Source organism: Colias philodice, chromosome 10 (assembly GCF_061535455.1).
Source record: "Colias philodice isolate Cphi_HAF_F1 chromosome 10, ilColPhil1 Martin Lab GWU primary, whole genome shotgun sequence".
Taxonomy (NCBI): domain Eukaryota; kingdom Metazoa; phylum Arthropoda; class Insecta; order Lepidoptera; family Pieridae; genus Colias; species Colias philodice.
Genome location: NC_143095.1, coordinates 2,030,059 through 2,047,485, shown reverse-complemented (window position 1 = coordinate 2,047,485; position 17,427 = coordinate 2,030,059). Strand labels below are relative to the sequence as shown.

The 17,427-nt window shown below is 30.6% G+C and overlaps 2 protein-coding genes across 5 annotated transcripts in view; both read left to right on the top strand.

Annotated features, from left to right (window-relative positions):
- LOC149485034 (uncharacterized) overlaps positions 1-17,427 on the top strand; it is a 234,126-nt gene that overhangs the window by 128,925 nt on the left and 87,774 nt on the right. The window lies entirely within an intron of this gene.
- mamo (maternal gene required for meiosis) overlaps positions 1-17,427 on the top strand; it is a 32,274-nt gene that overhangs the window by 1,886 nt on the left and 12,961 nt on the right. For 3 of the 4 annotated variants that reach the window (XM_089699792.1, XM_089699793.1, XM_089699795.1), the window contains exon 2: positions 16,503-16,667. In XM_089699792.1, coding sequence (XP_089555918.1) covers positions 16,523-16,667 — 145 coding nt within the window. In that variant the 5' untranslated portion in view covers positions 16,503-16,522. Of the gene's footprint in view, positions 1-14,488; positions 14,612-16,502; positions 16,668-17,427 lie in introns of those variants that run through there. The other variant, XM_089699794.1, reaches the window with a different exon arrangement.

Sequence of the window (17,427 nt, the reverse complement as noted above, 5' to 3'; positions counted from 1 at the left end):
TCATAATGTAAGCGTAGGAGACATTTCTTATGAAAAATAGATATTATTCGATGATCTGATTGGCAAAGAGAATAAATTATTTATTTCTATACGCTGGAAGATGCAACACAGTTGCTTATATGCTAGTAAATCTAAACCGCAAGTAAAACATTACAAACTTCAATCAATTTTCAAATAAAACATGCTTGTTTTGTGAAAAAAACATTTCTTTTGTAAATTGCAAGCGCATAAAGCTCGTCTTTAAAATAGGTATTACACTATCTATCTACATACTTGCAAAACGTCTTTAGATTTGAAAGATTGTAAAATAAATGTGAATATCCTAATAACCTCGGTGCCAAGGTTATCACAGTGAAACCTATCTGATAACAGCCAAAATGACTGGATAGGTTTTTATTTATTCTTCAAAATATTTCAGACTCCTACGATTTAGCGCTTTAATAACATAAGTTGATATTTTGCCTTTAAAAACATGTAATAGTAATTTAGTGTCTAGGATTGATTTGTACAAAATAGGTAAAATTTCATCTAATATTTATAATATGTAAGTAACTTCAAATTAGCGGAGAAATAAAAAGCCTTATAAAATAATATAATAAACATAACTCTTATCAATATTAGGTATTATAGATTTCTCATTTATATAATCTGGGTAGGCACTGAAAGTTCTTTGTTTCATTTAAAAGCAATAGTAAAAGTTAATTGTGTTAATTATTAGAATGTAATAAGCTAAACAAAGCTTACTGAAGGTTAGATTTTGACAATTGTTTAATAGCAATTATGCTTTATTCATAATTATATCTACTTGTTTGTGATGGATTTATTTCCAATCAAAATATGATAGAAATAGAGTAACAAATTATGAGTTTCTTATGAATATAACCTTATCTGCTTCTTTAATACTCGACTACTCATGCAACTTTATGTACTACAACACTATTATAAAGGCGAAAGTTTGTATGGATGTATGGATGTTTGTTACTCTTTCACGTAAAAACTACTGAACCGATTACAATGAAATTTAGCACACATATAGAGGGTAACTTGGATTAACACATAGGATAGGTTTTATCCCGGAAATCCCACGGGAACGGGAACTATGCGGGTTTATCTTTGAAAATGCGGGCGAAGCCGCGGGCGGAAAGCTAGTAATTATTATATTTTTACGGTTTTATCGATTCTTCGTTGAGAGAGTTTGATAGATACAGCATAGTTTTACGTGTACGGTGTATATATGTGTATGTAATATTATCCTTTCCACTCTTGGCTAGTTTCCATGGAGATTGGCGGTTTTGGGCAGCATTCAGTTATTTAGATAAGACTATGGTTATTTTGTAAAACTAATTAGCTTTGATGGCGTTGAAATGTACGATAGTTGTATGAAAATTAGTGAAAATGTGGAAAATATTGGCCTTCTCAGGTGAAAAAATTAAATTCTTGAAATTTATGCAACAGAAGTTGTTTCTAAATATTATAAAACGCTCTTTCAACTTCGTGTTTATATTTTACTTTTGTATCGATCAAATAATAAATAAATAAACTGGTTACCTATACAAAGACACAATCTGAATTTTAATTGTTATTTTGAAGTTGATTATGAAACGGCATGTAGTATATGATAGATACATTAATTTGCGCTGATTTTAATTAAAGAAAAGGAAGGTTTTTATTTTAATGATTAGAAATTTTATAAAAAAAAATTGTGAATTCTATCCGGTTTATCTTTTAAATACATTAATAAAATATTGTGGTATAGAGTAATCACTACATAGTATAAAACAAAGTCGCTTTCTCTGTCCCTATTTCCCTATGTCCCTTTGTATGCTTAAATCTTTAAAACTACGTAACAGATTTTGATGCGGTTTTTTTTAATAGATAGAGTGATTCAAGAGGAAGGTTTTAGTATATAATTTATTAGGTTTTAGACAAAGCGGGCGAAGCCGCGGGCGGTAAGCTAGTAGGTTATAAAGCTATTCAGTACGACATGAATTATTAAACATTAGGTAATATGTCGCTGGTAACAATTAGTATCACAATGTAATATCAGAAGATGAATATAAAGTACAATATTAAGTATATACTTAGTATAGATTGTTTACTATATCAGTATAAAATTTATTATGTTTTAATGAAAATATTTTTGATTCTTTAAGATAAATATCATTTATTTGTCAATTTTATTGACTTTTCTAATAGAGGTTGACGGCATATTTAGGAGCTAACAGCGTGGTAGAGCCGTAGAGAATGTTAAAAATATGTATGTTTTTGTTAATGTTATTATATTCGTACGTAAAAATACTAGTTGCTCATCCAAGCTCTGCCCATCGTCGATTAATTTGTTAATTTTTCAAAATTGAAAAGTTATTATGTTAGGCGGCAAATCTTACAAAACAAAAATACTTAAGTAAAATTCTTTCAGTCGCTAAATAACCATTTCTTTCAAACATGTTAGCTACCTAATATAAGATTATGTTTTTGTCAAAATATTCTTTGAATAGGAATCTCTAATATGACTGATTTTTTACTTGAATAAAAACTTAAAAGAAAAAGTCATATTAAAAATTCAATTTCCAGTAATCTATGTCACCAAAACAATTTGATCTAGTCTTAAAAAAATACTACAAAGATATAACACAAATTTATTGATAACTAGAGGTCCGCCCCGGCTTCGCCCGTGGTACATATTTCGCAATAAAAGGTAGCCTATGTCCTTTCTCGGGTATCAAAATATCTCCATACCAAATTTCAAGCAAATTGGTTCAGTAGTTTAGGCGTGATTGAGTAACAGACAGACAGACAGAGTTACTTTCGCATTTATAATATTATTAATTATTGATAATGTTATACAAAATGTAAATGAATGTTTGTATTTATCTCTGAAAGGAAGGAATTTGTTCATATATTCGGATGACATGCGTAAAAAACGCATACCACGTGCATCCTCGTGTTACTAAACTTATTTCAATTAAGTACAGGTGCTCTTTGGCTGTAAATAAACAACACAAAAAATATTTATTTTTATTTTGATCACTTGATCACATGAGTTATAACGGGCAGATATTTTGTTAATAAAACGCCTCGATCTCGGTCTTTTTAATAATTTGTATTTTTTATATCACTACAATGTACATAGCATAAAACAAAGTCGCTGTCGCTGCCTTAAATCTTTAAAGCTACGCAACGGATCTTGAGTGGGTTTTTTAATAGATAGAGTAATTCAGTAGGAATGCTTTAATATAATATCAGTTTGTATATTTAATTGTAATTGTATAAGTACATATTTGTATAAATGTTTATCAGCCATTTGGTTTCCATAACACAAGCGAAAGTTCAATATGGGATCAGATCGTGTCGTGTGTGAAAATTGTCCTGAAGTATTTATTTATTTATTAGGTTTTTAAACAAAGCGAGAAAAACAGCGTGAGGAAAGCTAGTTTTAAATCTATATTTTTTATATAGGTATAATCATTATTTTCATGTACTTAATTAAATGGTAACATGAGATTAATGTTTTCATTCCCCATTTTAAAATGATCGATGATTTAAGGCAAAAGATAACATAGATATGTAGCTAATATTATTTTTTCTTTTATTGAATCTATGGTGAAACTTGTAGAGCTTATTTAGAGAAACAACAAGGCGGAAAGTAAGCATAATACTAAATTGTAGTGAAAGTATTGTTACAATCGACCTTTTCAATACATCACGTTTTGAAGTTAAAGTTCTTTCAAAATAATAGAACCTAAATCATGTTTATTACAATATAAACCGTATTTTAATTGTTTTTAATTAATTTAATTGGTATTTTTTGTAAATAGCATTTTCCTCTAGGCCCAATTTATTTCAGTTCTATATTAGCAGATATATTTTTGAGCCAACACAATGACAATTAACATCATATTATTATTTACACAAAATATTAACGTTATCCTGTTAATCTGCTTTTTTTTACTATCAGATATCAGTGTGCAAAATTTATTGTCTTTTAAGATATTATCACCATTATGTCAATGACTTAAATTACATAATATAATAATTTTGTAGACATGAGAAACAAAAACAAATGTTATTACAAAAAGCAGTTTTAACTGAGTTGAGTTGTCTATTTAAAAATTAATGTTTTTCCTATATCCTTTAAAGAATCGTAAGCTATGCAATATGCATGTTGTTGATCTTCAGTAGTTTTGACTGTTTTGTGCATGATCCTACACACGTTTCAGCGTTAGTTTCGACATCAGTATGTAAACCACAGACGAAGCCGGGGTACACTAGTAATATTATATAATAATAATATACAGCTACTAATTATATTAAATTAAACAAAAGCTAGCTGGTTGATAACAATATCATATGATTTGTTTTGATTCACACCTTTCCTGTCCCACGGAATGTAATGTTTAATTTTAGCAAACACGCATTAACTTCAAAACTAATAGAATATTGTTAATTAACTTATATCAATATTTTATTTAACACTAGAATTACTGCAAATTAGTAATGCGGAGAATTATTTTTCCGTATAATTCCTTAGTTATTTTATATTCAGATTTCATTCCAATTCAAGTTTATTTTGTCATTGCTATGTTTAACGTCCACTTAAGCTTGAGAGTTATAATAATCAAACACTAATTAAATCAGCACTTTTAATATTTTTCGAGTTTCATCAAAGATTACTGACTAACAGGTTAAAGGGGATTTTTTTTCAAAATAAATAGAACGTATTAAAAATGTTATTCTACCACAAAAAATTGTATTAAAAATCGTTTAGTCGTTTTGTACGAATGCGGACTCTATTACCTACTCTTTGAAATTAAGCTTTTTCGCGAATTTGTTGTAGGTAGGTAAATATTTTGACGGTGAAAATTATTGTCATCCATACTTATATACTAATAATACTAATAAACTAATACTAATATACTATATACTAATATAATATTATAAATGCGAAAGTAACTCTGTCTGTCTGTCTGTTACTCAATCACGCCTTAACTACTGAACCAATTTGCATGAAATTTGGTATAGAGATATTTTGACACCCAAGAAAGGACATAGGCTACTTTTTACCCTGGGAAATAGGATAGGTTTTATCCCGGAAATCCCACGGGAACGGGAACTATGCGGGTTTTTCTTTGACTGCGCGGGCGAAGCTGCGGGCGGAAAGCTAGTTACTTATATTATGGTATTTTGCTTAATTTTATTGGATTTGAAGTATTTTTTTTAAAGTTCTACCATCTTCAATTAAGAACCTTCTATCAGTATAAAAATTTCTGCAAATATGAAGTTAAAAATATATTCGATAACTTTACGAAACATAATTACTTTTCAAAACTTCTACATATCTACATATTATAGTTTCCTATAAAAAAATATGAAAACTTTTCAAATCAATCAATTAATCAATTTGGCAACGTTATAAAAAAAAAAGTCACAAAAAGTCTGTATAAGTCGAGCGTAATATTCGGTTTTAATAAATTTTGAAATCGTATCAAATCGTATCGTGTGTATCAAAATAGTACAAAACAAAACACACCAATAATTAATAGTTACAAAAACTTGATTTCGTTGAACCATCCGTACAGTTTATAGATTCCATAGCTCTCCCGGTACGGCGCAAAATGCGTAACATTGACACGAAATTCATCCGCGTCTATATTTTGGGCATAGCAACTATCTGCAATCGAAAAAGTCAGTCGTCGGCGGCTGCTACGCACACACGTAAACATCAACACACGGACACTTAGCTTACAATAGGCACCTAGGTCACAGCGTCTACGTACGCACACACGAATAGTCGCAAGAGCATATGTCCGGACGCAGACTTTACCCTTGAGCATATGCATAATAGTTGAGACTTAATTAGCGCATTCATAAAAAATGTGATAAACCAATTATCTATTTCGAAGATAAAGTGCTCGGAACATTCGATGTGTATTCGAATAGGCAATCGCGCCTTTTTTTAAACTTGATTCCTATAACGGATTGCAAATGCTATACAGGCTTTCTCATATTTTTTCCTGGAATATTTTTAAATTTGAAAACATTCGTATAGAGAGAAAATTCAGGCGAGCTCGGATCCAATTAAAAAACATATGCGTGACTGTTCGCTGCCAATATTTATCCCATAACGAGTGCATGAAGCATCTAAACTCATTATTTATAATCGATTTTCATACATTTTAATCTCGTATGTAAGTCAAAGACATGAAAAAGTGTTTTAAATAAAGTAAGTTAAAAAAATTACTAGGTTTTTATGATATATCAATTAAAAAATACAACTTTATTCACTACTTTATTTCCACAATTTGAAGATTAATGTTCGTAATTTGCAAATGAGACCATAATGCGAGATTTTTTGTATCATACGTAGGTACTCATGCAGTGTCTGGCTTTAATTATATTAACAGACATTAGACAGTTTTTTCACATTTCCCCTTATGAAGTGGTATTTTTTATATTCTTTTTTATTCTAATTTTATACCTATCTATCGTTTCTTTGTTGGTATGATAGCAACACATATGTTTTATTTTTCTATATATGTATTGATATTATATATAATTAAATTAAATATCTTATAAAATATTATAGCAGTATTTAGTTAAAGAAAGGAAAACGATATAATATATAGAGATAAGCCCGTTGATGTCTTATCAAGGTTTGTCCCTTTCCTTATACATAATCCTAAGAAATATTACTTGAGCTTATTTCGTAGTTGTGATTTAAATTCAGCAGCTAAATATTTTATTTATGTGATATATTATATATCTTAAATAAAAAAATATATCACTATTTAACATATTTTATGATTTAATATAAATAAATTATGTAGTCATAAAGTTGAGATAAAATATACAATACGATTTTTTTCCCAATCGTATTAGATAATTTTGTATTCACACATCACACATCGACTCCTATAATATTTGGATTCATATAAAAAATCCATACTAATATTATAAATGCGAAAGTAACTCTGTCTGTCTGTCTGTCTGTTACTCAATCACGCCTAAACTATTGAACCAATTTGCATGAAATTTGGTATGGAGATATTTTGATACCCGAGAAAGGACATAGGCTACTTTTTATTGCGAAATATGTACCACGGGCGTAGCCGGGGCGGACCGCTAGTAAGTTATAAAATTGATTATAGGTAAACCTCATGTCGTTTAAGGTCATATATTTAATAACTACGAAGGCATAAAAACTACGATACAAATGTTTAATGGTTCGAAACTTTATTAGGTACTTCCCCTTGAATAAGTTCAATACTCATGTTCACGGTCTAGGTTTCTAGTATTTATGTTAGAAGCACTAATTGCTTGTTCTTACAACGATACGAATTTATTAATTTATTACACTTCACTATGTTAGTTAATAATACAAATTACTTAAAACTAAAACTTATAGCTAGACTAGCACAGAGGCCGGCCTTATCACTAAAGAGTTATCTCTTCCAGGCAACCCACTGTGTGAAGTAATAAAGGAGGAGGTGGGTGAGAAGTACATAACTACATAAATAATAAATACATACACATATATTCATACATATTGTTAATCCATATATATACATACTCGAATCATAGATTATAGAATATAGATAGAATATTTAAAATTTTGATCTGCTTTTTTTCTTTCAGTAAAATAACATTATATATTCGTTTTAAGTAAATTCAAAACGTATTAGTTATAGAAGTTAGTTTAAGGTAAAATAAATAATTTTGTATATTACACAACGTAGTGCATTTAAAGATTTAAGATAAATTAAATCTAAAAAAGAATACAGGAAAAACGAGAAACTGTCTGGGTCTTAGTGACCTTGCGAATTGTTTTTGCAATGTCTGTGTATGCTATAACTAGCTAACGAAATATTTTTTTTGTTAACTAGAAAAAAATAATAAACGACTCATATGGGTTTTGTTGAATTCCGTGATTCCACATTGGTAATAATTTTTTTAACTATTTTTTTTTCAAATATTTCTTACTAGCTTTCCGCCCGCGGCTTTGCCCGCTTTGTCTAAAACCTAATAAATTATATACTAAAACCTTCCTCTTTTTTTAAAGATTCGTTTTTCGTTTTAAAGATTTAAGCATACATAGGGACAGAAAAAGCGACTTTTTTATACTATATAGTGAAATCGTGCATTGATACCTATGATTAACAGTATAATCTCTGGATGATAATGATGTAAGTATTTCTTGTTTATTTTATTTTTGAAGAAAGAAAAATAATTTTTCTTTCTTCATTTTTCATTCTTATTAATTGTGTATGACTAAACTAATTGCTTGGCTTACATTGTAAGAAAACGTATCTAAAAAGTTAATATCCCGTTGTTTACCGGTGTTATTATTTAATATATAAATATTATAATAAAAAAACAGGAAAATGCATATCAAATATCATCTATAGTCTATGCATTAATATATTATAATATAAGATTAACATAATTTTTAAGGTTCTTGTCAAATCGTTAGCATTGAGAGTTTGAATCTAGGCAAGCGAGCTTTCAAAAGTTTATACGATCTCAGTCTTTATTTTGTTTGCCTTTTTAATTATTAAATAACCTAAAAATATTCATATTCTGATATTTTTGTGTTTCTAGTTTCGGAAATAATAAAGGCTGATATTGATGGCAATTTTGACTAACGTGTAACCATTTGCTAAATACTTCAAACCTAATATGTATAATATTATATTATTCGTGCGGTAATACACATACATTTTCTAGACATTTTGTGACGTAGCAAGTATTTGAAAAACAAAAGCGTAGTGACGCTAATACTAAGGATCTATTAGATTTAAAGATCTGGGACGTCAACCTCTTTGTAATTTAACTTTTTGCTGCTTCGCGTTTAGGAAATCCCCATGAGGCTGTTATTGGTCTGCAAGAGGCAATGCCCGACATTAAATGGAATATTTGATTTATATTTGATTAGACTATTGTGGTGGATATGTCAGGACTTGTGTTTTTCCGTTTTGAAATACATTTTAATCACTCAATTTCATCACATAGGCATTGCATTTCTGAGTCGTTTTTGTTGAGATATTATGATCAAAAAACAGGTAGTAGTATCTATGTATATTATAATTTATAATGGGGTTTTAGACAAATTAAAGATTGTAATAATCGTTACATTCTTGAATTATAAATGGTGTTATTTATTTAGATAATTAGTCCTGTACCAACGTATTATTTGAAATAATAATAGTTATTGACGTCAATTTATTGACGTGATCCGGATAATGTAAGATAATCAATTTTATAAGCCCATTTATTTAAGTAACGTGCATAAATCGAGCATTTCAAGTTGTCACGCCCAACTTTATGATATGATTTCTGAACAATAATAGTGAATTTATTGAGACGATGCCGATGTCAGCGAGTGATAGGCTGTTTCGTGCAAAAATTGAGCGTAGGCGCTACGTATGCGTCGCCCGCGCACTGCATTACCACATTATTCATAATATTCCTATATACTACCATACACAATGTAATGAGTAACTATGTAGTTATAACTTATACCGATAGTATTACCGATTTTTCTAGTGCGTTACATCGTAAATAGGCAGTATATGTATAAAAAGACCGTTCTTAAATAAAGTTAAAAAACACGAACAAAAAAGTTTTTGGAGTAAGTTTGAATTTAACGACTAGTTATCCTGTTCAGCTTGAAGGTAAAAAACGAAAATTTTCAATCGATAAAAACCAATATAACTACCAAAAGTCAACAAAAAAAGTAGTGGTTTAATTTTTGAAAAGAGCTTTTTTTCCCTCCGAAAAAATTCTTGACTAGTCCGTTGTTACTTGGCCTGATATTTTAGTCAATTATTGATCATGTAGGTATGGTATATATTTGTTATTAGTAAGTCGTTTCAAAAATTTATATTTTTCGTCGCACTTTTTGACGGGAAAGTTATCATAAGCATACAATAACATATTATAACATGTTGGTCATAAATTATATTTGATAACTACGTCTCATCTTATCTGATCGGTGAAGGTCGTTCCCACACCAGCTCTTAGACCAGGAATAGGTTCTAATACATTAGTTTCGAAAAATTATACTCTTAATAATTTCGGACCGCCATTTGTCAACGAACAATGAAAATGTAAATTTAAAGATATAAATTCAAAAGCAAATATACAAACATAAAATATGATGCGTATCGAGTTGACTCTGAAACTGTCAATATGAAGATCGTATCTCACCAGCAGTTGAATATGAAATATAAACAAGCAAAATCTTCCCATCTATATTACCTATACTAGCTTTCGGTCCGCGGCTTCGCCCGCTTTGTCTAAAACCTAATAAATTATATATACTAAAACCTTCCTCTTGAATCACTCTATCTAATAAAAAACCGCATCAAAATCCGTTGATTGTTTTAAAGATTTAAGCTTACGTAGGGACATAGGGACAGAGAAGGCGACTTTATTTTATACTATGTAGTGATTTTAATAAATCCTCCTCATTAAACCAAAATGTGTTGAAAATAGATATAGCTCTACCACCACTTAAACCACCACCTACTCGTGGTGCACGAACAATTTTATAATACAAATATACAATGTATTTTTATAGTCTTTCATGACACAGCTAGTTGAACATTTTTCCAAGATAATACAACTATATATCTACACATTATATTACATTGTGTAATAATTACATACGCGACTTGTAACGTGCGTTTAACAATCGTACCTAGGTACTATAGTGTCTACGTTGTATATAATGCTTAGTACAAGGACACAATTAAATTTTAAAACTATTTAAATTCAGTAAATAGGCATGCAATCATTATCAATTGTAATTTGAAATATAATGTATTCCTGTCCAGGTTTTATTTAATATGTTTAAAAGTAATCTAATTGTATGTAAATTAGACTACAGGAACATGTTCAAAAATTTATGGGTCATTTGAACCACCAGGTGACCTATCTAGAACGATATAAGAGCATAAAATAATAATATTCAGCACTGTGACGTCACTTGTACAAAATCAAATGACCAAATTTACCCGGGCAATTGTCGGAAAATAAAAATAAATTCAGACTTTGTGGACCACCATTTTTGTACGGCATCTGTGTCATACTATTTCAATACTGCTTTTAATCCATTATTCCGCAACGCCGTACAAAAATCATGGAGACAAGGGGAATAAATCTCTACCTGTACTTTCGAATTCTCATCTGCACTCAGTTGGACAGCTTACAAGTGACGTCATAGTGCTGAATCTTATTATTCTATGCTCATAAATCGTTCTAGATAGGTCACATGGTGGTTCAAATGACCCATAAATTTTTCAACATGGGTAGTCTAAAATATATATATTAAAGTTTTCTTCTTTTTAAGTATAATTTAAGAAAGCTGACTGACTGATTGGTATATTATTTGTAATTTTAAACTTTCTGTTCTAGATTAACAAAATTGTGAATACACCATTCATTTAAAAGTTAATAATTAGAAACATAAAGGTATTATTATGATTTAAGATTCATAAAATAAGGGAGAAAAAAAATTCTAAATTTCAATAAATGTTAGGTACCTACATATAAAAAAATGTAGGTTGTATCTCTTTCTAAATACATTTGGAGAGTAAAAGAACTAACAATAAGGGATTTAACGAGTATTAACCATCTTCAAGTTAAATACCTACTTATGTATTATTTACATACTTATTAATATTATGATTTATTGAGGAAGACTATAGGCTATATAATATCATCTCACTAAGACCAATAGAAGCTGAGCAACGAGGGTAAATGTGAGTTCCTTATTCATTGTAATAAGTTACAAGCTAATTTATATTTTTTCCGAAAATATTATTATAAGCACGTGTTTTTTAGTTTATACATCAATATGAATTTTTCAGCGAAGTCAAAATTAACTTCACTGAAAAATAAAAAAATCTGTTTGTATCAATGCATTAGTTACGCTGTGTAAAATTTTAGCGTCATGAAAAATTTATGAATGGTTTAATGTAATGTATTTACAATTAACTCGTTTACAAACTAAATGTTGTGTCAAATTTTGAATTCAATTATTTTAATTGTTGCCATTTTTGTTAATTTCAGTCGACTTTTTCTTAAATACAGTGTGTTGTCTTCAATCAATATTTTTTATAATATCTAAATGCTTAGGTTGCTTCTTTGTATGCAGCATCGATCGAACACATTAGTTACATAATATAACTATCTATACCTACCATTGAATGAACAGTCACAGACTAACATATAACTGAAATGTCTAAAAAATACAACATAAAATAAACAACGGTGAACTTTTTGGGCGCAACCGGATGTCCAGCCGACGCGTTACGTAGATACTCCAATCGGTGGGCAACTGTTCAAAGATATAAAGTAATATATATCTTATATATGTATATGCGAATGGTGAGTGTTATTTCTCGCAACCTTGATCCCCACGCAGCGCGCACGGCATTACGCGTGTAAAGTTAGGCGATGTCCATACTTTGTGCATAATGTCCCCTGAAAAAGGGACTGGAAAAGAGGATTTCATGTCAGTTTGGATAGGTATTATGTGTGGTATTATGTAAGGAAGTTATCAATCAAGATCTCAATTATCTGCGTCAATTTGTTAGATGGCAGGCTAAAAAGAGGGAATTAGTAACGGTTCTGGTAAGAAAAAGGTGGCAAAAAAACCAGTGGTCAATTAAAGTATAAAAATGTTAAATACAGAATCAAAAACAATCAACTTTTTAGTTACAAAAATATTAATAAAATTCGTAATTTTATTCCAAACTATTGCATAATATACGTGCCGCAAAAAACGTAGGTATCTGTTATCACTGTCTCAAGGTTTATGAATTAATAATAAAAATACATATAAAGCCACTCACAGTCTGATGCATCCTATGATTTTAATATAAAAGACGAATATTCACTGCGACTACGGCCTTGTAACGTAGCAAAAAATAAATGTCATGTGGATGTACCCTTATAGAACTATTAGTATAGTGCGATACGGCTACATGCAAACTGCAATCATCTACGAAGATTTAAGGCAACGCTACAATAACCTTGCGGAAGGCAAATGTGTATTAGAACAGGTAGGACTAGCTACATATCATTGCGCTATATTGAAATGAATTTGCTAATGTAACTCCTGAAAAATTTATATTTTTCTAGTATTCTGTGAGTATAATAATATACTGTCATAGTCTTATATTGAAAAAGTTTAATAATAAGACGGATTACTGCATAATAAGTACGTACAAACAAAATATTTTTATCAGATAAACATAATATCGTGTAATCTCGAGATTCAGTAGGCGTATGCAATGCGGGAGAATAAATTTAACAGCGCGATTCTTACAATTTGACAAATCTGAGTTCTATTGCAACTTTAGTTCGATGTATAGATGTCTGTATGTCCACGCCCTAACATACGTAATGCACGTTAGCTTCACTATTGTGCGACGAAGGTCATATAGACACATCAACCAGTTTAGTAACCATGTTCCTTGGTAATCGCTATTGTCCTCTGCCCAGCGGCTATCTATATTTCCTAGTCTTGTTTAACCGATGACGTCACAACACAATTAACGTCTGCTGCATTTTGCGATTATCAAATTTTGATAACGTATTACGAATTCCGGTTATGTATTAACTGTTTATCGTGACACACGTGTGATTGAAAACATGCAGATTTTTTTTAAGGAACTGAACTTTTTGTAGCCGTAACTATCGTTATTTAGAAGCTTTGTTATGGACATTCGTGGGACTAAAAATATAGTGGATAAAATTTACTTCATCACAGATGTCTCACTTACCTCGGGTATTTAAATGCAAAATGTATGAATAAGAGCACACGATGATCACATATTATTAAAGTCATAATCGGCCTAGTACCTATGAGTCAAATTTGCAAACAGGAAACACTTTCTTTAAATTAAAACATAATTTAATAAACATTATGGGTATAAATAGGCTGATAAGCCTTGTATGGGATTTCCTTAACAATTAGATACAAAATTGATCAGTCATCACTCAGAAAATTTCCATTTGAATATGCACTTAATTAATTATACAATATATGAGCAACCTATTAAAAATTCATAGTAACAAATGGCTAGTCCCCTGATTCGACACGTGCTCGAAATGGCACACGAAGAAATATTTTAATTACATTTAAATTATTTTGTACTTTTAACAAGACACGAATTACCATCATTTTTTGTGTTCATGTTTGCCAATATTACATTTATTAGGCGTTGATAAATAATAATAATACCTACACACCAAAAATCATGTTCCGCGCTACGTCTGGTATCCAACTAAATTACGTTTATTTTGTTTATTCAAAACGCAATGACCTTATTACCAAACTAATTTTATGCATGCTAACATGCATATTTTGGTCATATACACGGTTATATAAGGCAGCCGAGTTTCGTACATAAAAATAAAAATAGATCGTTCCGTGTTCGCGGCCTTTCTGAAACAAGAATGATAGATGAGGAGTGGGGGGAAGCAGACGCCCGATGACATCACACCGGGTTGCAGTGCGGTGCGACAGCCAACTCTTGCGCAATCGAGCGCCCTTGATCTTGACTGCGTCGCGGCCGCACGCGTGTTCACACACATTTAAATAGTAGGTATTCCTACTCGTGACTATATTTATCTTCTCGCATGGAGGCGCGAAACGGTAATGGCATAAAATAATGATTTCGCTTGTGTTCTATGAGTGCAAGCTGTAAACTAATTCTGCGTACTGTTTTATAGATATACAGAGTAGACTGTAGGTAGGTGATATTATGTGATCGGCAGCTGATAAGATAGTACACATTAATTACATACAACATAATATATAACAATGAATTATTGTTATTGAATAATAGGCTGCAACGTGAATTCTGTAAAAACGCACGTGTAATCTCGTTATTTTTATTTGCTATAGTCGATGATATTAGTTGAGATAATAATTATGAAGCAAATGAAAAATGAATATTTCATACGGCGTTACCCTTGCACTTGATTAATAACAATCCAAGTCGTTACTCGAGCAGGAAATAGGCCTGCGCTGATAAGAATTGAATACAGTATTCGCTGCAATTTATGGCGATAGGATTTTAATTACATCAACATTTTGATATGAGTTCGAGAGCCTCAGGACTTAGCGTGTTTATTTCATAATCTCTTATAAACGTTCCCATTTAATTTTTTAAAGAAAACCTCACTTTAAAATAATTTGCACATTGAGCCGGTATTATTATTAAAGTGTCTGACTAGTAAAGTTAGAAAAAAATGCATAGATTAAGTTAAAAAAAATATCTAAAGCTCAATTGAAAACGAATATTAATTGTTATAATTATTCTTTTATCACATAAAATTGTCTAGAATCTATTTTTTGCAACATTAATAATTTAGGTAGTTAGTTAAGGTTGGGCAACTTTGTTTTCGACTAGAATTAATATTTTACTTGGAAAATATTGTGCATGTTAAATAATAAATTATTATTCTAACAAGTGCTTCTTTATACTATGCATAATAATCAAGCGGGAATTTAATTTTATACGTAATTTTTATAATAAAAACTTACTTACTTTCCTAGTTATATTAGTGTAGGTAGGTAATGAAATTTGTATCAACTGTGAAATTAATATGTCCTATACTATAGTTTTGTAATAAGGGCTAAGGACTAAGGTTTTCTGTCAGAATTTAACTCATCATAACACCGACAACACACGTCATGTTTTAAGACTATTTTCAGGAAATAAGAAAATCAATGAAACAGTTTCCTACTCTGTGTACCTACAACTTTTATCACTCTACTTGTTTATGCCTTGCAGCAGTTACCAAAAACAAAAATAAATAGGTATCCATTGATTTGTTGTATTTGCCCTGTAGCTAATATGACTGTCTGAACAGATATCGTCTATTACACAGTCCCTGGTACCTTTGCTTAATCTTATAAGGAATGATACTTTTACGTCCTGACTAACTAAGTATGAAACTCTTCCAATTCCTTAGTCCAAGCTATATTCACTTCATAGATTTCTGAATTAAGAGAAACGTCCGAATTAGTTTCAGAATAAGCTTAGATAGAGATAAAATACATAAACGGTAAACCCAAATGTATCTCAAGATGCATAGATATTCTATACAAGTAAATACTGCATCTATAGGTAGGTACTCAAATTTATTTACGGTTCAGGAAGAATAAACGTCAATCGAGTTACCTAATGGTAAGTGCGTGGTGATCATAAAGAATTTGTAATGCGATACTCAAAGGAGATTTAGAGGATTGGAATTCTTATCGATTGTATGATAAATTATATCTGTCCGACTGATCAACTCATCGTATTTAACACGCGATGACAGTCTACAATATGGCTGATGTTCAAATTTATAAGTGTTGAAAGATGTTCGAATATTCGAGGGTTCGAAAGAAGCCGGAACTACCGACACATCCCTTATCCATTATTTAAGTTTTTTCAATTTTTCCTTATCCATAATTTTTACATGCCATTTCACATTTCCAGCGGCGGGAGCTAGCTCAGACATGGGAAGTGAGCACTATTGCCTGAGGTGGAACAATCATCAGAGCAACCTGCTGGGAGTTTTCAGCCAGTTGCTGCAAGACGAGAGTTTGGTCGACGTCACACTCGCGTGCTCCGAGGGCGCCTCTATACGGGCTCATAAGGTAGGTCTTTGTTTCCACAATTAATAATACTATGCTATAGGTACCTAGTTTGCAGGACGCAGATAAATTAACCTATACTATATATAGGTAAACCAGAATCTGATGGCAATTAGGGAAATCAAAATTTTGAGTGTGCAACCCTAGGGAAAATGGACTGAACGATCTTGATACTGCTTATATATAAAACTATGTTTATTTTCGTAAGTATTAACAGATACACACATTATAAAATTTACTTGGACAGCTTGGACCAAAGAGAATACAAATACGCTTGGACTTGACGAATAGCCGTATTGGAAACTCCTGTAATAAGTTTTCATAAAATTATATTCCAATCAACAAACAATATTATAGTTACCTACATATAATATTTTTTTAATTGAAAGTATCAAAGCGGGTAAGTCCAATTTACCAATAAAATCTTCTAAATTGAAAATTGTGATGTGTTTGACCCTTCTTCATCAAATATTTTTCTATACACATTACACATTATAAACAACACCTCTTGCTAGTTGCTTGTGATCACAGCGGCTTTTTCGACATTTTCGAAGATTTTTTAGACAAAATCCTAAAAATTATTCATCAACTGCAAAAAAGACAAATAATTTGACAACCAATTTGATAGTTGTCAAATAAGTTGCCACATGAAAATCTTTTATTTCTTAAATATAAATATGCCATCAGATTCTGGTAGACCTATAGCCCTACTTATGTAAAGCTGAGCTGCATTTGCTGGTTTTAGCTAGCTAGTTGCAACTATTGGC